Below are 27,170 nucleotides of genomic sequence, written 5' to 3'. Positions count from 1 at the left end.
CGGGTCGGGAGCGGACGGCATGGGGCCGCCGGGGAAGCAGCGCGGAGTTGTGGCGGGGGACCTGGCGGCACTGGCGGAGCTGGACGAGGCGTCGCTGCTGGGCGCGCTGCGGGACCGCTTCCTGCGGCAGCAGATCTACGTGAGTGTGCGCGCGGGGCTCGGCTCTCCCCCTCCCGGCTCTCCCCCCTCCCGGCTCTCCCCTCACCGCTCTCCCCTCACCGCCTCCAGACCGACGTGGGGGACATCCTCATCGCCGTGAACCCCTTTCAGCCCCTGCAGCTCTACGGGAGAGAGGTGAGTGTCGCGCTCGGGCAGCCCAAGCAGCAGCGAGTGCTGGTGCCGTGTCCCCCAGCCCGTCCTCAAGGGCCGTCTCACCCTTCAGGTCTCCGAGCAGTACCGGTGCCATGAGAAGGGCACGCTGCCTCCGCACATCTTCGCCGTGGCCGACCGTGCTTACCAAGCCATGCTGGGTCGCCGCGGCGCCCGGCCGCAGAGCCAGTGCATCGTCATCAGGTGAGGTGCCTCGAGGGCACGGCGTTCTCCCCATCAGACCTTCACGTATCCACGCTTCTGGTGGGTCCAAACCCAGCTTCGTTGGCTGCATTCCAGCAAGATTAGCAGACAGATGGTGAAGAGAGAGGTGTTGTGAAAGAGGTTGGGTTTCATGTGGTCGCTAGCCAGCCTTTGATGGTAGCGCAACTGTGTGGAGTCTAGCAGGGTTGCTTCTGTTGGGTTGTAGTGCTGGAAAGGTTAACCCACTCTGCACATTGCTTTTCTTTGGCAAAACATCTTCCACTGTAATTTGTGTATTGAATCTTATAAATCATGCAATTATAAAGTGGCTTGTGTTGGAAGGGACCTCGAATATCATCAAGTTCCTTCCTTCTCCCACAGGCAGGGCTGCCATCCATTAAATCAAACAGCAGACCAGGCTGCCCAGGGCCCCATCAAGCATGGCTTTGAGCACCTCCAGGGATGGGGCACCACAGCTCTCTGATTGCCATTTCACTGAAAAACTTCCCCCTGACATCTAATGAAAATCTCCCTTCCTTTAGTTTAAAACCATTTCCCCACATCCTCTTGTTTATCTACCCATGTAAAAAGCTGATTTGTGTCCTACCTGTAAAGTCCCTTTAAATATTGAAAGGCTGAAATGATGTCTCCCCAGAGACTTCTCTTCTGCAGACTGAATAGGCTCAGCTCTCTCAGCCTGACTTCATAGGAGAGATGGAGTGGACCTATTTTTGTAGGTGCTCCATCCCTAGAGGTGCTCAAGGCTGAGCTGGATGGAGCCCTGGGTACCTGAGCTGATGGAAGCAACCAGCCCACAGCAGGGAGAGGAAACTGGCTGACCTTGAAGTTAATTTTTAATTTACACCTTTCTATTATTCTATCATCTCCCTAAGTAACCAAAGAGGAAAGGGAAGAGAAGGAGTTTCTTTGCTGTAAGAAAATCTAGTCAGGAAAAATCTTAAAATCAAAGCACATCCCGAGCTGCATCCGAAGCAGCGCGGCCAGCGGGGGGAGGGAGGGGATCCTGCCCCTCTGCTCTGCGCTGTGACACCGCACCTGGAGCGCTGCGTCCACAGCTGGAGTGCTCAGCACAGCAGAGACGGGGGCCTGCTGGAGAGCGTCCAGAGGAGGGCCGCACGAATGGTCAGGATGGAGCAGCTCCCTGTGAGGACGGGCTGAGAGCTGGGGCTGTGCAGCCTGGGGAAGAGGAGGCTGAGCGAGACCTGAGGGCGGCCTGTCTGTGTCTATTGGGGAGCTACAGAAAAGAAAGTGAAAGGACAAGGAGAAATGGCTTCAAACTGAAAGAAGGGAGATTTATGTTGGATATAAGGAAGATTTTTACATTTAGGGTGATGAGGCACTGGCACAGATTGTCCTGAGAGAATGGTGGATGCCCCATTCCTGGAGCCACCCAAGGTCAGGATGGAGGGGCTCTGAGCACCTGATGGAGCTGTGGGCGTCCCTGTTCACTGCTGGGAGTTGAGCCAGGTGACCTTTAAGGGTCCTATCCAACTGAAACAATTCTGTGATTCTGTATTGTTGTGAGAATTCTGTGGAACAGGAGAGAAATGAGTTCCTGTATCACAAGACTGTGATCCAATACCATGAGTATTTCCCTCCATTATGTCATTATTGTTTCTCATCTTCAGGGCAGCAGATAGCATCATCTAGCAGAGAAAGTCTCTGACAGTATTGACTAGCAAAAGAAGCTTTTAATCACCAGATAACTTTCTGTTTTGAGTATTGTAGAGGCTTTAAATGACTTTTGAGTTGATGTGTTAGTTGCCAGCTGCTTGATTTAGTGTTTCCTTCTTTATGTGAACATTCTGATCATTTTCATGCTACGTTGTATGGAAATGACTTACTGAATCATTACTGGGTTTTGCAGTTGGAACTTGGAACAGACCTCAGGTTTCAGCCCTGCTCATTTCAACAGCCTGCAGGCCAACAGCACATTGAAGTGCTCTTATGAAGCAGAAGGATGTGGTGGCTGTGAGTCTGCAGGTGGGAAAGGTGCTGCTGGTGGGGTTCTTAGGATTTGAGAAAAGTCACAGGATTTGTCTAAGGAGGTGGAAGACAAAATGAGTGACCTGTAGGTGTTTCCCAGTAAGGCAGTGGTCTTGTTATTTTCTGAGAGCGGTTTGTGGTCTCAGAAATGACAGCTCAAGCAACTGTCATGCACCTTGCAATCCTGTTGAGTATGTTGTTGTAACAGGAAGTTCATGGTTTTACTATCTGCAAGTGGTAAAACACTGAATAGCAAGATTACCTACTTTGAGCAAAGCTTTGGGTATGGAGGTTGATGTCACTCTTGTTACACTGGAGTTTATCAGAACAGTGTAGCGATGCACCACGTTCTACTATTCCTTGTGCTTGTGTTGTTTCTGCATTGCAGTTGCCCACTTCTAGCAAGGCATGAACCCGCGTACTTTTCTCTAGGATACACACATTGCCTTCCTGCCCTTTCTGTTCTCTTTTTGTTCGCTTCAGCTTATTCTGGGAGATCTGGATGACTTACTTCAGAGGTTATAACTGATGTTGAACACAGCAGCTGCCCCCTGGGTGACAAAAGTTCGTTGCAATCAAGTTTTCTTGAGCTGCAGATTCCACTGGCTGAGATTCGCTGGCATTAGTCACAGCCTCAGTATGCTGTGGAACAGCACATGGGTCTCCTGGAGATGACTTTGCTTTTCTTCACAGCCTGGGGCAGTTACATACCCACAGCTGGAGAGTGAGCTTGCAGGACTTGGCAGAGCTGTTGCTCTTGTTTAAGAACATAAGGGTGAGCTTGACCTGGGGGAGCGCTGAATGACAGTGCTTCCGTGGAGGAAGGAAGTCTCCAAGAACTGTGTCCAGTTCTGTAGCCCCTAACATGAGGGATGTGGAGTTGTTGGAGCAGGTCCAGAGGAGGACCACAAAGATGATCAGAGGGCTGGGGCACTTCCACTATGGGACAGGCTGAGAGAGCCGGGGGAGAAGAGAAGGCTCCAGGGGGACCTCATAGCTGCCTTCCAGTACCTGAAAGGGCTCTACGAGAAAGCCGGGGAGGGACTTCTGCTAAGGGATCTAGCAACAGGATAAGGGGAAATGGCTTTAATCTGGAGGAGGGTGGATTTAGATTAGATATTAGGAAGAAGTTCTTTACTGTGAATGTGATGAGACATTGGAACAGGTTGTGCAGAGGTTGTGGGTGTCTCTTCCATGGAGGTATTCAAATCCCGGCTGGATGGGGCTGTGGGCAACCTGGTCCAGAGGGAAGTGTCCCTGCCTATTGTAGGAGTTTGGAACTAGGTGATCTTAAAGGTACCTTCCAACCCAAACTATTCTATGACAATCAGAGATCATCTTATCTGTGTGGCAGGAGTGCTGGATAGCATATGGTCTTGTTTTGGTTTCCCATATTCAGGTGATGATGGCTCAATACATGCTTGGGATCAGGTATTCATCTTAGAGCTTGAGGTATTTAGCAGCCCGTGCCAGGTGCAAGCACGGAGTTAGGGGAAGTTGCGAAGCAGCAAAGCCACACCTGATGCTCAAAGGTCAGGTGTGTAAACAGAGACCAGCCCTCACATATACCTGCATCGTTTCCTGCATTTTTATTTTACTATGCAGATGCTGAAGTTGCGTGCCACTGTGATGCTGTTGGTCGGTGAGGCAGTGTGTCCTTGACTGGACATTCCCTCTCCCGTAGGTTGGGAAACTGTGCTTTCTGAGTGCTACTTATTTGACTTGGAGGTGGAGTGCTGAATCTGTGCGATGCCAAAATGACGTGCAGCATTGCTGCTGTAGGTGTGACAGCAGCTCTGCAGCTATAGGCCAGCATTATCAACCAGCTGAAGCATGTAAAGAGCCTGAGATTTGAGATTGCAGCAGTATCACAAGATCAATTGCTCACTTCTGGATGTGAGATGGGGCAAATAGTCCGTAGAAGCAGGAATCTGTTGACCCCAGCATATATGAGGCAGTTGGTGAATCAGAACACTTCTGAGGGGGATTGTTAAGTATTAACAGATCATTAAGAAGCAGATCAAGTGAACTCTTCTATGTGTCCCATCCAGTAATGACAGCATGAAGTGTTTCTGTACTTCCTGGTAAATGGGGAAAAACTCCTCCGGGCAGAAATCAGTACACTGTGGAACCCACTGTTACAGCTGAAAAAGGTGTAAAACTGCTGGATTGCATGCTCAAGCAATAGGACATTAAGACATGAGGGTCAGAGCAATTGTACTTTATGGCAACTGTGATTTCCTCACTTCTTTGCAGCGGAGAGAGCGGTGCAGGGAAAACAGAGAGTACGAAGCTACTGTTGCAGCACATAATGAACCTGTGCAAAGGCAACTCGCAGCTGGAGCAGCAGATCCTTCAGGTAGGTGCTGGGGGGGTCTTGTTGTAGATGCAGAAGTAGCACTGCTGTGAGGCAGCTAGCACCAAGCTCAGAGAACCTCCTGGTGAATCATCACCACTGAGCTGAGGAGCGAAACATTAAGACAGATTTTAGGAACATAGGGGGAAGGATGATGAAACAGCTGACCACAAGTTAGAAGGGTTGGTAGGTTTGCTGGGAATGTGATGTTTTGGTTCCCAAATGGAACAGAACTATTGTGATTGTTTAGCATGATGTCTGCAACAAGAAAGTAGGGGTTTATTTTCTGAATCATTTCCTGTTTGAGATGGAACAATATTTTTATTAGAGAAATAAAATATTGATTTAATGAAAGCCAGGGATGGAGAATCTGCACAGCCTTCAGTAACCTTTCATTGGCTAGTTATACTTACAGTCAGACACATACTTGCTAACTCAGTGACTTAATCTTTACTGTTTTCATAACTTTTGCTAGCTGATTTTGAAACATGGCTGTTTGGTCTTGACTTGCTCCCAGAGGAGTTTTATTTTGAGCAAATCATATCCTACACTTCCAGTTGATGGATTAAGTGGAATGAGTTCTTGGACTGCTCCATTTTAAAGTCTGTTTCAGACATCTGTGGTGGAATCAGACCCAAGCTGGTCTGATTGTTCTTTCAGTTTCTTCATAATTCACTGTTCTGATCCTTATGCTGTCTACAGATGCCATTAGGTATTTTATCATGCTTACATTTAAAAAAAAAATTTAAAAAAGTGTAAAAAAAAATGTAAAAAAAAAAGTAAAAAAAAAAAAGTGAGTGTCATGTGTATTGGCTTATTGTTGGTTAGCAAACAAACAATCTAGTGGTGCCATACTAGATTCCTGGGAAAGTCTGTTATACCAACATTACCTTAACAAATGAGTTGATAGTCCATCGCTTTTTGTGATTATTTACAGTAATTTCTGCTTAGTCTTTGTCACGTTTGCCTCTTGCAGACTTTTTTTTCCCAGAATATGATAAAACATACATTTTTGAGTGTTCATGGAGTGTTTCCTGTTCCATCAGAATGTTAAGCAGAAAATGCTAAAGCTAACCCTTTCCAAACAAGTTGGATTGGATCGCTTAGTTTGAAGAATGCATTTTCTGTCTGTGTACGTCTTGTAGGTAAACCCATTGCTTGAAGCTTTTGGCAATGCCCAGACTGTGATGAATGACAACAGCAGCCGCTTTGGAAAATACATACAGCTGCGTTTCCAGAACAATACAGGTAAAGTCAAGGGCAGTTGAGGGAGTGGACTGAGTAGCTGGAACTTAAGGAGGGTAAGATTTTGTTACTTGATTCTTTGTGGAAAGGGTGTGCGTGTAAAGAGAATTCTATAGCAGCCACAGCTTTGAGATGAGACCTGGGTTTGAATGATGTGGGAGTAAGGGAAGAATACTGGGGCAATGATGCGGGGGAGATATCAGCAATGGTCAGTGGTGTCTGATGACTGTTGTGATTAAAGGAGGTGAGTAGATATCTTTGAGAACATGGGAAGCATGGAGGAGCCCATTTCCAGCGTGTTGGGCAGCCCAGAGAAGTTGTATGCAAGACTTGTTTCAGGCAACTCCGTGCTTCTCTCAGTAGTGCAGAGATGTGGGCAGCTCAGTCAGCTTCATGTCTCCTTGTGCAAAATACACCCTGTTACCTCCTTGTGTGCAGTGCGAGGTGCCAAGCTGAGTGAGTATCTGCTGGAGAAGTCACGAGTGGTGCAACAAGATACTGGCGAGAGGAATTTTCATATCTTCTACTACATGTTTGCTGGACTGTCTTCAGAGCAAAAGGAGATGTATGGATTATTGGATCCTTCACTCTATAGGTACTTCAAAGTCAGGTCTTGGTTTAGTCTTCGTGATGGGGAGTGGAAGGGAAAGTAGTGGAATGGAGCCTACAGTTGTGCCATTGGGGATGGAGCCTGGTACAGGTAAATAAAATAAAGGAAGCTGAAGTGGGATCTGAATGGTGTTTATAAAGAGATCTTACAAGTCATCATGAAAGCTGATAGATCTGGATCTCTTCTGTGTTGCGTTACCTTAGAAAAGATTTTTATTTCTTTCAGATCTCAGCCATCGCTGATCTGCTTTATTTGGAGTAGAACTGAATTGCTGCACTGATTTTGTTATGATTTTGTATACTTTCTCAGGTACATAAGCAAATGGTTTGGTACGGAGGATGTATCTCAGCACTGGAAGCAGAAATACCAGGAGGTGTGCAATGCCCTTGACATGGTGGGCTTCCAAGAGCAGGTCAGTTCTGGGATTGCTTTGTTTATACCTGAATTTTCCATCTTGCTTCCAAAACACTTGAATTTGTTACGCTTTGTGACAGCTAGAGCTTTTCCCACAGGCTGCCCATGCCTTTCCTTCACCTTTTCTCCTTCTGGGGTCCCCACGTTTTGTATTTTACATACTAATAGATTTTCAGTCACCCCTCATGTGTGTTTTAGGAACAAGTGGATATGCAGGCAATCCTGGCTGGTGTGTTGTCACTGGGCAATGTGACCTTCGAGCCTCAGGAGAGCAATGGGTCTCTAAAAGTGAGTGAAAGCTCACAGGGGTGGCTGAAGGCTGCAGCGGTGAGTCACGATTTTGCAGTGTGTCCCTCTGATTGCCTTGTGTTCACTGCCATTGGTACCCAAAGAAACACTTCCCAGGTTCTCTTTCTCGACTAGGACTAGGGTTTTCATCTGGAGATACTACACATGCCTTGTTGACTTCACACAATGCAAACGTTTTAAAATCCGATTCCATGTTTCACTAAGTGTGGGACCTTGGAGAAATTTGGATATGTGGTATCTGAACACTGGCTTTGTGTATCTATGTAAATCCTGTCCAAGGATGACACCTTAACTGCAGTCACTTTTGTTGATCATCTTGAATTAAATTTTCTACTATTTTTACATGAAATTATCAGATTAAAAAGCAGATATTCCCTAGGCCTATCTGATCTTTAGTATATGAGATGGATGCATTATAGTGCTTTACTAACAGCACAGTACAGAAAAAATATTTTTGCTTTCTCCATGTCTTTTTATTTTGATCTGTTAGAAATTCCAGCACCCTTGGTTTTGTGTTTCATCTCTTCATCTGCATTCCTCCTACAGCATACCTGAATTAACCACATGCATCTGTTCAGCAGCCAACTTCTTTTTGTCTTTGTTTTTAAAATCTGCTTCTTGGTTTTTGCCTACAGAAGGGGGAATTCCTGTTAAAGTAATTACTGGAGAGTTCAACTGCATCTGAGTTCCCTTTGTTCCCTTTGTTTTCTTGTGGGTTCACATGGCTGATCTCTGTGCACAGTCACCTTGGTGTGGTGCTATTCCATAAGTCATTCAGCCTGGACTGATGTGGCACGCAAATAAGGTGACAGGTGGCACCACTGGGAGAACCAAATGGAAAGTATTCAGAAAATGATCTTACACCCTGGATAAGATAATGTGCATCTCAGAGCATGTATCTGACTCTGGTTCTGCAAGATGCATCCCCTTACACTGGGTCGGTAATGATACAGATACAATCCTCACATATAGAACAAGGATTCGCTATTGCCTCCTGATCTGTTTTCCCTTTCCCAGGGTCAGTTTGGAGTGCAGGAGGATGAATTGTTGAAATGCCTCGTTTGCACAATGTCAGTGACCCGGGGAGAGCAGATACAGCGTTTTCACACCCAGCAGCAGGCAGAAGGTAAGAAACATAATGAATCACAGATGTGCTGGCTTGAACGAATGACCCAGAGTTGTTTGATGGGTGTCCCTGCACATGTGCAACTTCTTAGGAACAAGAATGTCTGTCTGTGCCACTTCCTTCTTCTGCTTGCACAGAGGCAAGCTTATCTGCTTGGTCTCTTACTAACAGCTGGGATCATGAATGCTGGCCTCATTTTGTTTGACCCCAAAGAGACTGCAGAGATTAAGTGGGAGACCAAGGAATTATCGTTACTTTCTCCCTCAAATCTAGACTAGAAGATAAATGTAGGTGTTTGTACAAAAGAGGGAAAGGCTACTGCTGCACAGTTTTGGCAGTGTGCAGAGCTTTAGAAAGTTGCTGGAGAGAGAATCGGTAAGACAGCACAATATCAGAGAAGCCAAATGAAGGGGAAGTGTGGTAAGTGTAAGGTGTTATTTTCCTTTCACTAAAAAAAACTAACAAGAAAATAATTTTCACAACAAGATTCAGTTGAAATGCAAGATGTTTTTTTAAAAACAAACACTAAATGCCAGTACTTCAGATTATTGCTTAAAACAAGTTGGAAAGGCAAAACTGGAAACAGAATTATTTAGTTCTGCTTCTCAAATATCTTCTCTTGCTTATATCTAGACAATAGCATAACCATCTCTCATCAGTAGGTACGTGTTGAGTTGGTCAGCAAATTTTTCATCAATAGCATCCTCCTCTTGCACACACTATTTTCGGTGTTAGCTATTGGATTAAAAAGAAGTTCAATTGTTTGCTGCAGAACCATTTGATTTTCTAAGAACAAGATGGAGCTTCTGGGTCATTTAGCAGGACTGTACTAATTTAACTGCCAGAGAAGAAAGCAAGTCTGGATATTCTAAAAAGTGGAGGGACTTTTTGGGAAGTTAGGTTTTGTTTCTGTTTTGGATAGTCTCAAAAATACCCCAGTATGCCATATTTGGTCTTGTAGAAAGATAATGAAAACTTTTGAATGGAAGAGCTCTGAATGAGCTCTTGACCAATGGACAGCAGCAGCTTGCAGGGGGCAGGCATGATCAGACACACCTAATGTTGATGTTTAAGGTAGTTTTTAGAACTCAAGACCTTGTAGAAGGGAATATATTGAGACAACTTTGGTGCTGTGGTCTCTACCTTCCTCGGAGCCCTTCAGTGCATCGCTTGTTCTCTCCATGCAGATGCTCGGGACTCTATTGCCAAGGTGGCATATGGCCGAGTATTTGGCTGGATTGTTTGCAAGATCAATGAGCTGCTGGCTGAGAATGTGGATCCTGAAGTAGAGCTGAGGGAGATAGGTGAGTTCTGCCTGCGTTGCTCCTTCATCTGATCTCAAGTGCCATGACAAAGGAATGCACAATTTCACAGAGTTGCATAAGGGACACGACCATGCTGGAGAGACTGGTGAGCGGCATTAAATCTGTATGGCAGCAGAAAGTGCTGGCAATTAGCTGATCTGAAACAAATGTGAGGCTGAAGTTCTAGGACGTGCTGACTCTGCAGAGGAGCTGGAGATTGGAGTGGATTGATCTGAATTGATCTTCCAAGAGAAGTTATGGGAGGGGTGTCACTAGCTGCTTGGCCAGGGGCTCACGTGCCATAACAGGAGCGTGATGGGATATTCAGCTGTGTGGTGAGATCTGCAGGCTCTTGTGCTCATTTTCATTCTTTCAGGTATCTTGGATATTTTTGGGTTTGAAAACTTTGCAGTGAATCGTTTTGAACAGCTCTGCATAAATTTGGCCAATGAGCAGCTTCAGCACTTCTTCAACCATGTAAGTCTGTTGTGGATTATCTCACCTTGTGTAGCAGGGAAAATAGAGCACTGAGCTACCTAGAACATAAAGAACTCGTTGGAAAGCAAATTGGTTGACTGGAAGGACAGAAGTGGTAATGGGCAACGCAGGGTAAAAAGTGACAGTGACCTTTACTGCCATTGCAAAAGAACCATCAATGAAAGTATAAGGGTCAAGCAATGACCTGAGTTGGCAATGTAGGGACACATACTCTGAGAAGTGTTCCTGCTTTATGCAGCAGCAGCTGCTCACAGGCTATAGGAGAGCATGCAGAACAGCAGTTTCATTTTTAGTGATGCTGTAAGAGAGTCATGCCTGTGCCCTCAACTCAGGGTCAGAGAGATTTTCAAAGTTATCTAACTGAGTTTGCTGGGGGCTTAAACCTCTGTTTTCTCTGTCTCAGCACATTTTCCAGATGGAGCAGGATGCCTATAGGGCAGAAGAGCTGCCCTGGGAAACCATCACCTTCAGCAACAATGAACCTGTTCTGGTGAGTGAGAGTTGAGAGAAGAGAGTTGCTCCGCTCAGCCAAGGGAGCAGTGTTGCTCTTTCCATCACTGGGAAGAGATGCATTGGGAAAATGCTGCTTAAAGGGTGGTACAAATGAGAGTGGGTACCCTGCTCAGCTTTGGATACATGTAATGTTTCTCCTTTCCCTACAGAATCTGCTCCTGGCCAAGCCACTTGGGCTGCTGTCTCTTCTGGATGAACAGAGTGCATTCCCTCAGGTGTGGGACAGGGAGAATGATGTGGGGGAAGTAGCAATAAATCTGTAGACTGCAGAGAAAATTGTTATGTTGATGTGTGACTATAAAGAGCAGGATGAACAAAGGAGTCCTCATGTGGCTGATGAGGCAGGACAGACAAATCACAGACGGACTGTCGATATTGGGATCTCTGTGGAGTGTCAGAGGATGCAGCGTGAAGCTGTTCCACAGCCAAGGCCGCTTCCAATACTATACTTTCCTTCCATGTGCTCTGATCATGTCTCTGTTGCAGCCCTGTAATTTGATTATAAAATCTGCTTTCTTGCAGGCAACTGATAAGACTTTTGTGGATAAACTAAACAGCAGTTTTAAAGGGAATGTATACTTCCAGCCAGGCCGAGGACGTGTTTTGGGCTTCAGCATCCTTCACTATGCTGGGAAGGTATGTACTGTTTGCTAAAAGAATGTTGTTGTAATGTTTGTAGGAGAGGGAAGATGTGTTGCTTGACGAATAAGGCTTTGAAGTTAAGGCATCTGTTTTTTTGACAGTTATATAACAAAAATATTGTGTTCCCCGGGAGCTGTCTCCTAGGACTTCCTGGGAGCTCATTGGAAGGTATAGAAAAAGGACCTCTGAAGAATGTGGGACTTCCTCTGGGAAGCATGTGGTATTAGAGGAATCTGTCACACTGATCAGCAGCCTTTTGGTGCACTGATCTTAAAATAGTCCTTTTTAAAATAAAAGTCCTATATCACAGCCCCAGAAGGGAGTCTGTTGGCTTTGTCTTTACCTATTGAGATCCAGAGTACTGCAGTTACAATTTCATTGTAAACACTGCATTTACAGAATTCACCTTCCAAGACACTACATTCAGATTTACAGTTTTTCCTGTCAGGCTGTGGAGATGGCTTTCACCTCAAGCTTGTGAGCACTTTGTGATTCTCTGCCTTTTCTCCTAGGTACAATACACTGCTGGTGGCTTTCTGGAGAAGAACAGAGACACGTTGCCAGCCAATGTCCGTGGGCTCTTCATCAACAGCATCACCCCCTTGCTCAGCCTGCTGTTCACTGGCAAGTCCCTCTGTTATGTTGGGGCATCCCACGTGAACTGGGGCCCTCCCCAGCAAAAGCTAAGGGTGGGGATAAGGCATGAGTACTACAAACATTTTCCCAACTTGACAGCCTCTAGGAAGGCTGCAGCCTGTGGGGTGGGATATACAGCGCTGTGAACTGTTCTGTTCCCCATGGTACATGTGCATGGAAGCAAGAATATCCGTCAGAGCTGTTCCTCCTGTGGAATTGGGAAAACACTGCATGTGCATAGTTCTGACCACAAGCCTAACCATTCTTACACACACTAATTACAGAGATCCAGGTCTTGTTTGTTTGCTATATTTTGCTTTAAAGTGTTGTCTGAATGCCCATAGAGCTCCGGCAGGCTGTTCCATGCCCACCGCCCTCTGGTGCAGAGCCTTTCCCCACCCCCAGCCCTCCCCTGGCGCAGCTCCATGCCGTTCCCTCGGCCCTGTCGCTGTCACACAGAGCAGAGCTCAGCGCTGCCCTCCGCTCCTTGAGGAGCTGCAGCCGCCATCAGGCTCCCCTCAGCTCCTCCGCTCTGTGCCCAGCGCACCCAGGGCCCTCAGCCATCCCTCACACACCTTGCCCTCCAGACCCTGTCCACCTTTGCAGCTCTCCTCTGGGCTCTCTCTGTTTTATATCCTTGTTAAGTCCAAGCCATATTCTGGAATTTACAAGTAACTGATGAATTCTATATCTATTCTGCACTGTGTTTTGCAGTTCTGCTCGTGTTTCTTATAATCAGTGAATTACTTAAGTTGGAAGGGACCTTAAAGCCCACACAGTTCCACCTCCTGCCATGGTCTGGTTGCCCCCACCAGCTCAGGCTGCCAGGGCCCCATTCCAACCCACTGAGCACCTCCAGAGATGGGGCACCACAGCTCTCTGGACAGCAGTGCCAGCGCCTCACCGCCCTCTGAGTGAAGATCCTCTCCTTAAGTCTAACTTTAATCTCCTCTCTTTTAGTTTAAAACCATTGCCCCTTTGCCCTATCAGTGGTAGACCATGTAAAAAAATCACCTCCTCTTTATTATTGGTGTAGGGAACCTGCTTTGGCAGGGGGGTTGGACTCGATGACCTCTGGAGGTCCCTTCCGACCCCCACAATTCTGTGATTCTGTGATTAGCTCCCTTCAAGTACAGGAGTGTTGCAGTGAGGTACCCTGGAGCCTTCTCTTCTCTAGGCTGAACACTCCCAGCTCCACCAGCCTTAGAATCATAGAATCACAAGGTTGGAAACGACCTATAAGATCATCTAATCCAACTGTCTCCTCATCACCATTGCCACCACAAGCACTAAACCACGTCACGCAGCACGTCATCCAGATGCCTCTTCACTGCCAGGGACGGTGACTCCACCACCTCCCTGGGCAGACATTGCAGTGCCTGACCACTCTCTGAGTTTAGTGGACCACTCTCTTCTTTATGTCCAACCTAAACCTCCTCTGATACAACTTGCAGCCATTGCCCCGTGTCCTGCTCGTTGCCTGGGAGAAGAGGCCAGATCCCTCTTCACCACAGCCTCCCTTCAGGAAGTTGTAGAGTGCAATGAGGTCTCCCCTGAGCCTCCTCTTCTCCAGACTGAACAATCCCAGCTCCCTCAGCCGCTCCTCATCAGCCCTGTGCTCCAGACCCCTCACCAGTTTGTTTCCAGTTTCTTTGGACACGCTCCAGGACCTCAACATCTTTCCTGCAGCGAGGAGCCCAAAACTGAACACAGCACTCGAGGTGCTGCCTCACCAGTGCTGAGTACAAGGGGATGATCACCTCCCTGCTCCTGCTGGCCACACTATTTCTAATGCAGGCCAGGATGCCGTTGGCCCTCTTGTCCTTTCTGCATAGGAGAGGTGCTCAGTGCCTGTGAGCATCTTAGTGGCCCTCCTCTGCACTACTCCAACAGCTCCACATTTTCCACTTGTTGGAGATGACTACCTTTCATGAGTATGTTTCTCTGTTGCCACCCCCACACTGTTACTGGAGATACACAGCCTCGCCTCTGCTCTTTCTGAAAGCTGGTAAACATCAGAGAGAATCTGCTCAGTGCATTCCTGTTCTGCGGTTGTGTAGTTCCCACCGACGGGCTGTAGGTGGCACTGCGGAACAGAGCGGTTGGACAAGTTGACCTGCTGCGGTCCTTCCCGATTTCAGTCATTCTGTGATTGACGTGACACCATGGCATCGACAGTACGCCACACCGTCATTTGATCCTTCCGAAAATTCAGCCTCCCTGAATTTTTCATCTTATCACTGAATTAATTTTGAGTTACTTTGTTTTGTGTAATCTCCCACATTGATTGTGCGTTGCTGAGCTTTCCACTTTCTACCTGTACTGTTTTCTACATTGTTAGGTGCCTACTCCGGATGATCTTTGTTTTGAAGTTCACTTAATGTTGCTCAGTAACCCAGCTGTCTTGTCTTTTCCATGACAGAAAATAATGTTCCCTGGATTGCATGCTTAATATATTTGCATCTTCTTCCCTCACTCTTTAGCTCGTTCCTTATATTTCCAAATGCTGAAACCTAAAGTAACATCTGTGATTTAGTATGTGTGGGGAAATTTGTGCTTGAAGTAAGCTTTGAATGTTTTGGAATGGTTGACTGTGGGCAAAGCTAGATACAAAATTAACTCCTGTCTCTATTCTTCCAGCCACTATCTCCAGAACGGGGACGCTGATGCCTCATATGAAAACCAAGGTATCGTGCTTGAGGCCCATGTGGCAGTTGATAAATTATGACACAGGTGCCTGATTTTTACTATTTGAAAAAATGGTTAAAAACAAGAGCAGGCAGCAATTGGCTGATAATAGGAGCAGACAGCAATCTTTGTACACTGTCTTCTGCTTGCCTCTATTGCAGTGTTTCTTTTACCTTCCCACCCCTGAAATCTACTCTCTCTTCATCTGCAATCAACATAGCAATCAGTGACTCCTTCCAGAGATGATCATTTTGTTTGGGTTTGGTTTCAGATTGTACCAGGAGCAGACAAGTTCAACAGCACACGAAAGCAGTCTGCTGGAGCTCAGTTCCGGGTAAAGTATTGATGCCCTGCACTGCCCTTTGAGGTATATGCTGCATTATTTATTTGAGAGCTTGCCAGTCACTGGCTAAAGTATCCAGCTTGTAGAAGAGCTTTACTTTTGGGTGCCAGGCGCAGCCTGTAATGGTGGTCTGGCTGTTGCTGAAGCCTGAACTGTTGCTGTTTCAGGAGTCTGAGTTAGTGGCATGGGAAGGAAGGCAGCTTTTAGCTGCAGGGTATTGCACTCGGAAGTCTGGCAGTGCTTTGGTATGCTGGGCTTCTGATCTTTCTCTGCTCTAACCAGCATTCCCTGATGGTGCTCATGGAGAGGATGTATTCTGCCAACCCACATTTCGTGCGCTGTATAAAGCCCAACAGCCAGAAGCAGCCAGGTGTTGTGGACAGCCAGATGTTGCTGCAGCAGGTAAAGAAAAGCAGTTTTCTTTGCAGGTACTTCTGCCAGGTCTCAGTAGGAAGTGAATCTAAGGCAGGGAAGGAATGGATTTAAGGTTCAGAGCCTTCTGAAAAGTAGTGGAGCTCATTGGAAGTTTGCTGGTCTGATTCTTCCCTTGTAGGATTAAGCGTGGGCACACCTTCTATGCATGTAGAGGTTCTGAGCATTTAAGGTTTTATTGTGACACAGATTGCTATGTCCAGGTTTTACAGTCTTAGTTCTCCCCCATTCATATTAATTTCATATTCATGAATGTAATGAGAGCTGCTTGTCAGGTACTAGCATCCGTCTTCTCATCTCTGATGTGGGGACTGGTATGGACAGTACCTCTCAGGGCAGCTGTGAACAGAAGCCAAGAAGCTTTGAGAGGAGCTGATGTGTGCTGATACAGGTGTCTCTGGGTATTGTGTCAGGTCTGATATCCAGGCCCTTAAAGAATACTGAAACTAGTTAGAAGTGTTCAGAACACTCTGTGGCCTGTATCATATATAAACATATAAGAAAAGATAGGATAAAGAGGGAAGTGGATCTGTGTGCATCAGAGTACAGCTTTGTACAGGTTTGGAAGTGGAAGGCTGTCCTACGAAGGACAAGTAAGTAGTGCCCACGTGTGAAGTAGTGCCCATGGCTGGCAGGTGAAGTTATTTGGATGTTGTGGTTTCCAGCTTTCAACTAGAGGTGGTTAATCATCAGAGTTTCAGGATGTGGTGAATTCAGACTTTAATCAAGGAAATACTTTCAGAAACTTTTTTTTTTTTAACCTAGAGAGGTTTGGGCAGGAGAGGGACAAACTCATGTCCTGATGACTGTTCTGGCCTTTGTATGTTTGTTTCTCTAATCCTGTCTTTGTGGTGCTGCTCCAGCTCCGATACAATGGACTGCTGGAGACTATCCGGATCCGAAGAGATGGTTTCTCTTGGAGACCATCATTTGAGGAATTTGCTGAAAGGTATCTTAAAGCCTCTGAATGTTCCTATTAGATACTGTTAGGGAAACAACGCTGGTAAACTGAAACAGGCGGGGAGTAAAACTACTTCTCTAAAGTTTGCATACCTGAGACGACAAGGTTGTTTGCTGTGGGAACCCTAGTGGGAAAGACTGATTTGTTATTGTTTGCTGTGGGCTTGACGTGGGTCAGCTCAGTACATCAAGGATGTGGCTCTTACCGAGCTGAATTCATTTGTTTTTCGCAGATATGGAATTCTTCTAGTTAAACCAGATGTTTCCTTGACAAAAGGAAGGTAAGAGCTCTTCCTTTGTTATGTGTTATCCAGTTTGCTCTACAGAGACTCTGGTTCTCAGGAAAGAATAGCAAACTGACTAGAGGCAACAAAATGGGGATGCATTTTTGTGGTGACAGGGAACACAAATTCCTAGACAAAAACAATTAATGTTTAAAAGTTTGGTATGATGAATGAAATATTTCTTCAATACTCTGCAGCAATTCAATTCAGTGTTAAAGTGCTGAAGAAGGAGGACTGGCTAACAGGCTTAAAGTCTGGAGTTACAGTATTGGCCAGGGGTGTCCCTTGAACTCAGTATGATAAGACTCAGCACAGTTGCCAGTTGCCTTTCTAGATTCTTTTTTCTGATTGTCTCACAGGGGGAAGAAAATAAAGGCAATGCTGACTAAGCAGCCAGCACTTGGGTATCACCAAGCTAAAAACATTACATTTGGCCCAAGAATGTTTATGTGTGTATTGGCACAACATACTCACAGCACTTCAGAAATCTGTCCCTTCCAAATGTAAATGTCCCTCAGCTGCACAGTCTTATCCTATTAGGTTTTTAATTCCTGCAGGTAGGGCAGCACTTCACACCTCCTGTCCTTCACTGTCCTGCTCCCTTCTTCCTGCCACAGTTAATTGTGATAATGACAATGAAGCACGTAAGACAGCCAACTGATTTTTTTGTTTGTTTTTTTGGTCTCTTAAGGAAAGGATTTGAATGTTGTTCTGGGAAAGTTCTTTCCTGGCAGCAGCCTCTCCAGTCCTCACACAGATGCCTTGAAGTTATTGATGATACTAAATTGCTAAGAACTGCAAACCCAAGTGAGAATCAGAAGGAATCTCATGAACGAGATGGAGATGAGGTAGAGAGGCAGGCAGCACGATGTGTTTTCAGATACAAAAATCATAGGATGCAATTATGAAAAAATTACCTTGAATGCAGTTCCTTGTTATCTTGAATGTAGCTCAGCAGAAGTTGGCTGAAATCACAGGATAGCTATTTCTGTTTTGCTGTGCAGGACACTTGCAAAAAGTGTCACTGCGGTTTCACAGCCTAGGTTTGCAGGCAGAGGAAGGAGACTGCTTGACAGAGCTGGAGTATTGTGTGGAATCTTTCTGCATGGCACAGGTTTTGTCACAAAAGCTTGCAAAGTGAAACTGGAATTAAAAAATAGACTTTCTCTAAGAAGTCTTGCCTTGCTGAGCCTGTAACTTCTGTACTTTGAAATTACATGGAAATGAAATGAGGAAGAATAGTTCTGAGAATAAGACAGGTTCTGCAGAATTGCCTCTGAGAAAGCAGAACAAAGTCTATTTCTGAGCCCTGCTTTGATGTTCCCGAATGGAACCTTCTCCTAGCTATACCCCAAGGAGCTCTACAGATCGACAGGCAGTTGGTGTGATCAAGTGGCAGGGAACGGAGAATGCTGCGCAGAAACACGGAGGCACTTTCCTCCCCTTTGATATGCCTAAAAACACAGCCACCTAGCGATCACTATGTGCAGAAAATGTTTTTTTTTTCAATTTATTTCTCTCTTTCAGCTGCTTGGAGATACTGCAAAGTACAGACCTGACAGGCTGGATGTGCGGGTAGGTGTGAATCATTCTTGCTGTCAGTGCAGTCCTGAACTGCAGAGACATTATACCTATAAATTGTTACGTGGTTGCCTTCAGGGAGAACTTTATGGCTGTGGGCTGTCCAAAGGATGATTGAATGCAAGCTTAAACAAACAGTATTTCTGTACTTTTCTCTCTTTCCAACCTCATAGAAAGTCACGACTTTTCTTTAAATACTGGCACCAGGATCAGCTGGCAAAATATGTGGAGCAACTGGAAAGAGCAGCAGTTGTTATACAGAAAGGTGAGCACTGAAGCAGGACAGTCCCCTCAACTGTGGTCTCATATTAGAGCAAAGAAAAATTTTTGTCCAGTCAGTGATTCAGTCTGACTGCCACATGCTGTTCTCTGTTCTTGTCTCTCAGGAAGACAGGTGAGTAGTGTCCACAGCAGAATGAGAAGGGTGCTTCTTTCAACTGGTGTCCTTTAGTACCTGGTAAAGTAGGCAATATAATGCGATGTCTCTAACTTTTCTGGTGAATCTCATGAACTGGCACCAAGGAAATCCTGTCTCCTGAATAGAAGAGCTTTGCTTTTATTGAGCAGTGCTTGAAGGGTACCAAGTAAATAGATGGCTAAAAGTGGCTCTTCTGTGTGACTGTTTTTTGGCATCTTGCACTTTGGCACTAGAGATGAGAGCTTAGATTTGTAACTTGTTGGTTGTTTTTTTTTGTTTGGTTGTTTTTTTTAAGTCTGCGATCTGACTGCTTGAAAGGTTAGAGGACAATTCTCACACAGCTTGGAGTATTTACAGCAGAGGGGCTACACTGCTCTTTGTTTCTGTGCTTCAAGTGCTGAGGGCTTTGTGCTGGGTGAAGGAATATTTCCAAGTGTGCTTCCACCAGGGAGTGGCAGAAACATGATTATCGCTGTTTTTTTTCCTCACCACCACTCTTCCTTGAACAGTTTTCAGGAGATTCCGATGCAGGAGAACCTATCTGAATCTGGTGGCTGAGCTGAGAGCTCAGGCACAGCGCCAACAGGAGGAGGCGGAAAGAGAAAGATGTCAACAACTGGCAATGGAAGCAGAGGCCCAGAGTGAGTCTCCTTCTCCTCCCACTGCCACCTGCGTGGCCACCTTGTAAGCTTGTTGTAAGCTCCAGGTGATGATGCCCTGTCTTTGGCTCTTGTGGGGCTGGTGCAGTGGGCAGAAAGGTGCTGACGTTTCTGCCTCTTGAAAATGAGACTTTCTGGGGAGCTGAATTTGCGTGGTAAAGGTCATTTGCCTAGCTATGTTGGGAGGAAAGCCAAACTGTGCCCTTGCACTCCATACAGAAGAACTTTGATCATGGCTGTATGCCTGGATGTAGGCTTCCTAATGGCATGCAGAGTGGGAGCTGACGGTGATTATGAGGCTCTTTGCCTCTTTTTGCCCCTTCCCAGACTCCTTGGCTAAGGAGAGATGGGAAAGGATTGAGCTTCACAAACTTGTGTTCTTGATTCTCTCTCTTCCTAACATTTGTTGTCTATGCTGAAAAGACAAAGTCTTTCCTCTCCTACAAGGGTGACAGCATACCTGGGGGGATTGATCTCACAGATCTTGGATTGCAGCTTTCATCTACTTCTTCCCTATTTGCAGAACGAATCTCCCTCCCAGTCCCTGTGCCACGGAAGAGACGCCCGCTGCCTTGTCCCCGTCCTCAGACTGCACCTGATATGCTGTCGCAGCCACCTGTGCCACGGCCACGCAGCAAGCTAACAGAGGTATTGGCTCTGCTTGGGGGTCTCTTATGCAGGTGTGCTGGTTCCCTGCTGCTCCCAACTTCTGCACACACCTGTTCTACTGAAGAATGTTGTCTTGCTAGTTATCGGAAGTTAAAGTGCCTTTCTAATGTCATTAATTAAAAAGCACGGTGAGGGCAAGAATAAAGATATGAGTCAGGTGGTTGGCACCAGGATCTTTTCAATGGTACCCAGTGACAAAGCAAAGAGTAATAGGTACAAAGTGGAGCACAGAAAGTTCCATACAGACGTGAGAAAAATCCTCTTTACTGTGAGGGTGACAAAGCACTGAAACAGGCTGCCCAGAGAGGTTGTGGAGTTCCCTTCTCTGAAGAAATTCAGTACCTGTATGGACACTTTTCTGTGCAATGTACTCTAGGGAACCTTCTTTAGCAGGGGGATGGAATAGATGATCTCCAGAGGTCCCTTCCAAACCCTACCTGATTATCTGACTCTGTGACCTGCGAGGAACTGAGAGCAGTGTCTGGTAATTTGTGACTGATCTTTTCTTAAGCCACTGAAGAATGGGATCTACCACAGTAATTGCTTCAGAGTGTCCCTGCCTCTGATCTTGCTTTCATTGCTGCCTTCCCCTTCTCCTCGTTTTCAGTTCACTCCTTTTGATAACTTCCTGCACCTTTCGGGGCCTTGCCCTGTTATGGGGACAGAGGAACAGACAGGAGAAGAGGCAAAAATGAAACAACTCAAGAGAGGAGCAACTCTCCGCTGGTTCAGAGAGACACAAGCCCAGAAAGTCGTGCAGGATGATGGGGCTTTTCCAAGCTGGCTGCATGGGATGATCAGCCGAAGGTGAGTATTCTGCACACTCTGGTCACAGCTTGGGCTGTGGCAGGCAGGTAGAAGCTGCTCTTTCCTTAGGAAGGATGCGTAGGTTGGATTGCCCTGGATTTGCTTCCTTAAGGAATGGGAAATTCCTTAAGGAATTTCACTTTTATACTGTAAACTTCAGGCCATCAAAAGTAAGTGTGAAGTTCCTTATGAAAGGATGCAACTGGTGAAACTTTACATGGCTCTAAGGAAGGACTGTAGGAACCCATAGGAAATTAACTGTGAGTTCCTAAACACTGATCAAGTGCAGGAAACGGAGTCTGGGAAAGTTCTTGAGGAAATACACATTTGGCATGTTCTAGACTATTTGCATAGACATGATATTGAATGAAGGTGGACTTTTGGTCTAACTCATTATGACCTCATGCCTCTCGGTTTAGGTGAAATTGCAGAAGAATACAGAATTTAGTATTCGTTATTTTTAAAAGTGTTAAGAGGGATTTTAGTGAATACCTGGTGGCAAGAGGCAGCAGAGCCCCTAGGTGTGGAAATAAAAGGCATTTTGTTGATATTTTTTGTCATCTAAGGAAAGTGCAGTGTAGGTGAAATTTCACATACCTTTAGGCTGAGAGACAATTCCATGTCCTCCTACCTTCTTGGAGAAGAGATGGCTGCAAATTCTCACATTTTTTTGAGAAAACCCTTATTTAAATGCCTGAAATTCTGCTACTGAGAACTCACATTTTACTATCTTGGCCAAGCCAAGCATTATTGCTTTCCAGGCATTGTGACAGTCAGAGAAGGGCTAATTAAAGTAGTGATGAGATAGGAGCAAGGCTGTGGAGCTAGACAGGATAGATGTCAGAGTTTCTAGCTAGTTTTCTGTGGGTGCAAATTCATCCGGGTTCTTACCAACTGCAAGTGTCCCTTATTTAGGGAAACTTCAGTGGTGGTTCTGGTGCCAAATGTGCCTGTCATTTGGGCACTTTTGTCATCTTTTTTCTGTTAGTAACTTTTTTATCTTACGACCAAAGGAGTCTTGCAGCTTTATTAGATCACAAGTTGCTGTATTTTGCTGGCCTGTCAGTGTGAACATTATTCAGAAACATCGCATAGCATGTTAGCTGAGTAAAGGACACTGGCAGTAGCTGACATCTCTTCAGTATCTGCCTTTTTTTCAATGGATAATTAACAAGGCCCTCGCCTGTGTAACCGCTTTTGTCTACAGAGTCAAGAATGCATGGAAACAATTAGCGCATGGGGGACTAAATTGTCAGAGTTCAACTATAGGCGAGAGACAAGTACTTCACAGTGGAAGACACAGCAGGTTCTTTGCCTGCAAATCCTTCCCAAAAACACCGAGGTTTTAAATTCTTACTAACTGATGCTTCGTGCTGCTGGATTTAAGTCTCTGTGCAGTAGTATAACATGTAACAGAGCAATCAGAGCAGTCTCAAATTGCATTGGTGATTTACAGTCACCTTTAACCTAGAGCACAAAGTAGTGCTTTGTCCTTTGGGCAGAGAGGGAGAAGACTTCTTTCCAGCAGGAAGTAGAGAGCCAGTGCTATAATCTCACTTGGTATTTTTCCAAGGCAGGAGTTTACCTTATGCTAGGCGCCACTAACCCATGACTTCTTCCATCAACCCTCAAACCTCAGAATTGCCCACGTGCCTAACCTCCTCATCTCAGCAACGCTTTGTTATGTGCTCTGTGCTAGGAAGTTGTTGCTATTGCACTCAGCAGGCTGCTGGAGCAGGTTTGGAGCAGCACTGCTTGGAAGGGCTTTGTCGAGAATGCTCCATCTTCTGAGCGTGCTACGGTATCCCTGAACCAGCAAGCCAGAGTTTGGAAACCTCTAGCTGGGAACTCTCTGGCAGATGCTGGCTGCCCTGTGGATGAGGAACACTACAATGGTAGCAAATTAGATAGACTGGGAATTTCTGCACAGAGGCAGCTGCGCACTTTCTGCTGAAAAATTCTTTCCTGCTTTCAGGGAAGCTGAAAACTTGCTGATTGACAAGCCTTTGGGTTGCTTCCTTGTTCGGATCAGCCAGAGCCGACCAGGCTACACCCTGACCTACAGGTAATAAACCTTGCGGAGAAGGAATATAAAGGTCCTAAACTGAGCTGTTCACGGATAGAGGAACAGCTCCATAGCATTCTATGGAGAAGAATCTGCTTAGCATGACACTCAGTATCTCCTGTTGTGGGTGCCTCAGTCTGGAGTAGCAGACAGGAGACTTGCAGTCTGTCTTTTGCCAGAAACTGTGGGTGCACTGTTGCTGCTCCAGAGCATGCAGGGTGCAGGTCTTACTTTGGGTGAGAGGGAAAACCAGTTGGAAGAAACAGTGACTGAAGCACAGGAGATGAGAGGAGGGCCACAGAGAAGCAGTCAGAATATGCTGCAAGGTCATGATGGTAATACAGCCTCAGGCAACGGGTGGTGTGGAGTTGTAATGTGGGCAATGAGCCTGGGAAGCAGTACAGTCTGCTGGGGTTTGGATCCTGCTGCCTGGTTTCTCCAGCCCATCACTGACTTTGGGGAAATCGCTGCTCTTCCAGCAAATGATAGCACAGTGTGTGACAGTCTTGCATAGAGTGTCTCCTGCATCTTTGCAGTATTTGTTACTGTAGCTTCTGATCACACTTAGGCTCTAAAGACAAGTGTAGAAAGTGATGACTGAGCCTTGGAGAGAGATTGTGGCCCCCTTCCATGACTATTTCTGCCTGTCTGTCTTCCCAGAGGTGAAGGCCGCTGCAGGCACTACATGATAGAGATGCAGCCCAATGCACGCTATGTGATCCTGGGGGAAGACCGGGCCCATGCCTCACTCACTGAACTGGTGCGGTATCACCAGACTGTGGGCATCCAGCCCTTCATGGAGATACTGACTGTTCCCTGTGGGCAGGTGAGTGGCGAGGATCTCCAGCAGGGAAAGGGGCATGGACCGTGCACTAAGCTAAGAAAGTCCCTGCTGCACTGTCTCTGCTCTGAGATCCTGCTGGAGGTATCCAATTTTAGCCAACCAGCTTGGCCTCTTCCGCATACACCAGCAAACATAAGCAGCTGGGTGCTGAGGAGTGAGGGCATCAGAAGCAGTGCCTGTGGATGGATGATACCCCCTGCCTCAAGCTGATCACAGCTGTTCACTGATGAGTTTTCATCAGAGCTGTGCTGCTGGGGCTGTGTTTAACATCTGCAAGCCACAGCCGAATCCATTCTTCTTTCCCTCAGAAAAGCAGTGAGAGTCTGGATTATGAAGCCCTGGAGTGCCTCACACTGACACACTCCACGAGCACAGAGGAGAGCCTTCCCAAGGAGCAGCCCTGTTCTCCAGGACCTCCCACTGGCAAGTCCACTCTGCAGGCAGAAGCAAATACGATTCTCAGACCACTGTGGTTCAGGAGGACCAAAAATTGCCAAGAGCAACAGAGCCTGGACAAAGGCAGAAAAAAGCAAATGTCAACCAAGGAGGGAGACAACCAGCGGGCTTTTCCTCGCCTTCATTCTTCCATACACACAGCAATGCAAGAAATCCAGAAAGTGAGCAAGGGTGTCATAGCTCCAGCACATACAGCTACTGTGGGATGTGTGAAGCTGACCTGAGCAGGAAAGAGGAGGGTTCCACAAATAGTGCTCCTGGGTCACAGGTGTTATTCAGTGGTCTTGAGATAAAGACTGTGTTCACTGAAATTGGTAGGCTGAGGGAGAGCCTGGCTCATTGACATGCCTAAAGAGTTGACCACAGCACGAGGGGCTAAGATGCAGCTAGCAACCCACTTCATGTTCCCCTAACACCGTCTCTTCTTTCTGCAGTCCTCTTCTGCTTCCTTGAATGGCTCCTGTACAGAGCTGCAGTAAAGCCCTCCACGTTGAGGATGTACAGCCCATGGGACAAGGTAAGACGAGACTACACACAGAAGGACAGACAGCACCTGCAGCTTCCCCAGAAAATGGAGAGCTACAGGGCTCTTTCCTGTCCTACAGAATCCACACAGAGCATCTCGTGGCCAGCAACCATTTAAAAGCAGAACAAGAAAAACGGCAACTGCTAGCATTTGTTCCAGAGCTGCAGAGACCAATGGCAGAGGGAGATCAGGAAAAATGGGAACAATCCAAATTAGTTTGGGTTCCCAGTACCTGTGGTACATGGTGTGCTTTCAGTACAATAATAAAGCTGGTGGAGGGAGCCCACAGTACGATAGAAGCTGCAGTCAAAAGGCTTGTGGCTGGATGGGGTACTATCAGAAAGCATATCTGCACACTGCAGTACTCAGCTAAACTGAGTACTCTGATAAACTGGGCAAGTTAAAGGAGTATGTGAAAGAGGTCCAGGAAGGTCCTTCTGACAGCTGGTTACGTGTTAATTTTTTGGAGCATGGAATGGATGCTCAGCTCTCTCTTGCTGCCAGTGGGCTCTGCTCCTGCCCTATTTATTTGCTGAAGCCCGGAGGAAGCAGCCTTTGTGCTATTATACACTTCTGGAGAAACAGAGATTTGTAACAGATCAGTGTGAAAGAGGTCAAACAAGTGTGCTGTTGGCTACTGACTCATTGTGGGACTCAGCCCTGCACAGGTTTGCCAGAGCTTCCTGTGTGGTTCAGCTCACAGAAATTCATGAGCTGCTCACAGCAAAGGTTTTTAGCTGGGATCGATCTAGTCTTTCTCTTGGTGCCTGAGAAAGGCCTATCCCCGAAATATTTGACTCAATTGCTTCATTCTTTTATATGAGTATTAATGTCCCCAGAACGGTCTGAGATGAGGTGGAAACAGGAAACTATGCAGATGCATAGATGATTGCAAGCATGTTGGATTGGGATGTCCCTGTGTCCTGCACTGAGTTGTGTTTCCCGACTTTTTGCAGGTCAGAGTGGCTCAGCCACATCCTCTTCCAGTGTTGCTGAGCCTTGCACAGCTGGGTGATTATATGCAGACATACAGCAACCTTTTTTACTGCACATTTTTTGCTGCACTCTGCTGGGACTTTGCCTTTGGACAGGACTCCTGCAGAAGTGAATGTTCTTCAACACTTGGATGGTCTCAGCGGCTGAGACTGCAGTACATGGACCATCCAGGCAAAGGGGATAAGATGGGAACAGTCACACTCTGCACAGATTCACAGTGCCTCACGGCCTGTGCGTCATTACTTTAACATGCCGGGAGACCCCCTCACCTGTTAACAGTCGCAAACTGGATATTGCAATAATGTGTTCACTCACAGCTACCTCTACTGATTTCCTATCTGTTTCTGTTCAGGTTTTTTTTATTTTCTTTTATGGTTCTATATATCTGCTGCCCTGGGTGCTAAGGGAAGCTGGGCTTGAGTGGTAAGGGATGAAAGTGCTGCGTCCATTTTGTTGAATGCAGCAGTATTTGAACATGAACTGACACGAGACCAGATCTGTGTGCACATGGAATTTCCTGCCCAGTGTCATCCTGGCTTGCTGCCTCCCACCTCTCCACCAGAGCACAAGTGAGCTCTTCTTGTTCATCTGCAAGCACGGGAAGCATTGCGAGTTTGGGCTGCAGAATATGCTTCTTTACACTGAGGGGAAAGAGCTTGGGAAGTTGTAGAGCAGTGCTTCTTGTTATGTGTTTTCTATCTTTTAAAAAAAATCTCTTAATGTTCTTACAAAAAGCTCTGTGTTTTCTTTGTGCCTGTTACCTACAGTCAGTTTCACCATGAACTGCAAAGGAAGAACAGCCAACAGCTCCTGTGAATGGTAAATACAGGATCTTCTTAGTAGGAGAGTAATTGGCAGCAGGGCTTCACCTCTGAGTTGTTCAGAGTCAACCTGTCCATGCCTGCATAAGGACATGGATGGTAGCTGAGATACAGGGCTATTTCTAAATGCTGGCACCAGGGAGTTTTCTTCTCATGTGCTAGTGGCAGGGTCCTAGCAAAGGCTCTGCATTGCCTCTTCTGGGACATAAAGGCAGGTGACAGACATAACATTGTCACTTGAGTCTATGCCAGGTGGCATACCTGCAGCTCCTCAGGCAGACCTTTGCTTCAGATTGCCTGCCAGAGCCCTGGCATTTCCAGAGCAGGGCTGTCCTGCACTGATCTAGCCTACAGCAATGCAGCTGCCAGCTCACCAGGGAATGGAGTTGTGCAGTTTGTTTTTTTGTTAGGAGAAGCAGTGTTAATAAGCAAGCTGTTTGCTACCCAC

The 27,170-nt window shown here is 46.4% G+C and overlaps 1 protein-coding gene across 2 annotated transcripts; it reads left to right on the top strand.

The window, feature by feature from the left end:
• The first annotated feature begins 3 nt into the window (after positions 1-3).
• On the top strand, positions 4-26,577 carry LOC125687098 (unconventional myosin-VIIa-like). Of its 2 annotated transcripts, XM_048931893.1 has the most exons (30): positions 4-139; positions 229-294; positions 383-513; positions 4,777-4,879; positions 6,022-6,124; positions 6,560-6,716; positions 7,041-7,143; positions 7,344-7,472; positions 8,472-8,580; positions 9,768-9,884; positions 10,261-10,361; positions 10,786-10,872; positions 11,045-11,110; positions 11,418-11,531; positions 12,050-12,161; positions 14,814-14,860; positions 15,133-15,195; positions 15,487-15,606; positions 16,500-16,585; positions 16,830-16,877; positions 18,408-18,455; positions 18,635-18,726; positions 19,389-19,520; positions 20,062-20,186; positions 20,815-21,014; positions 22,990-23,079; positions 23,740-23,905; positions 24,232-24,540; positions 24,814-24,896; positions 25,862-26,577. In XM_048931893.1, exons 1-29 carry the CDS (start codon positions 20-22, stop codon positions 24,856-24,858), a joined length of 3,189 nt encoding a protein of 1,062 aa, XP_048787850.1. In that variant the 5' UTR covers positions 4-19; the 3' UTR covers positions 24,859-24,896; positions 25,862-26,577. The 2 variants fall into 2 exon arrangements, with proteins under 2 accessions (XP_048787850.1, XP_048787851.1); XM_048931894.1 differs by lacking the exons at positions 24,814-24,896; positions 25,862-26,577 and having other exon boundaries at positions 24,237-24,306.
• Positions 26,578-27,170: the final 593 nt, after the last annotated feature.

The sequence above is a fragment of the Lagopus muta genome, chromosome Z (genome assembly GCF_023343835.1).
Source record: "Lagopus muta isolate bLagMut1 chromosome Z, bLagMut1 primary, whole genome shotgun sequence".
In the NCBI taxonomy this organism is placed as follows: Eukaryota; Metazoa; Chordata; class Aves; order Galliformes; family Phasianidae; genus Lagopus; species Lagopus muta.
The sequence above is the reverse complement of the archived record's forward strand: the minus strand, read 5'-3'. Positions and strand labels throughout refer to the sequence as shown.

What these genes read in the sequence shown, in the direction of transcription:
- LOC125687098 (XM_048931893.1), top strand. Translation starts at nt 20, where the DNA reads ATGGGGCCGCCGGGGAAGCAGCGCGGAGTTGTGGCGGGGGACCTGGCG. An exon ending in TGCAGCTCTACGGGAGAGAG is followed by an intron (nt 295 to 382) that starts GTGAGTGTCGCG and finishes CTCACCCTTCAG; the next exon opens with GTCTCCGAGCAGTACCGGTG. An exon ending in AACAGAGTGCATTCCCTCAG is followed by an intron (nt 11,111 to 11,417) that starts GTGTGGGACAGG and finishes GCTTTCTTGCAG; the next exon opens with GCAACTGATAAGACTTTTGT.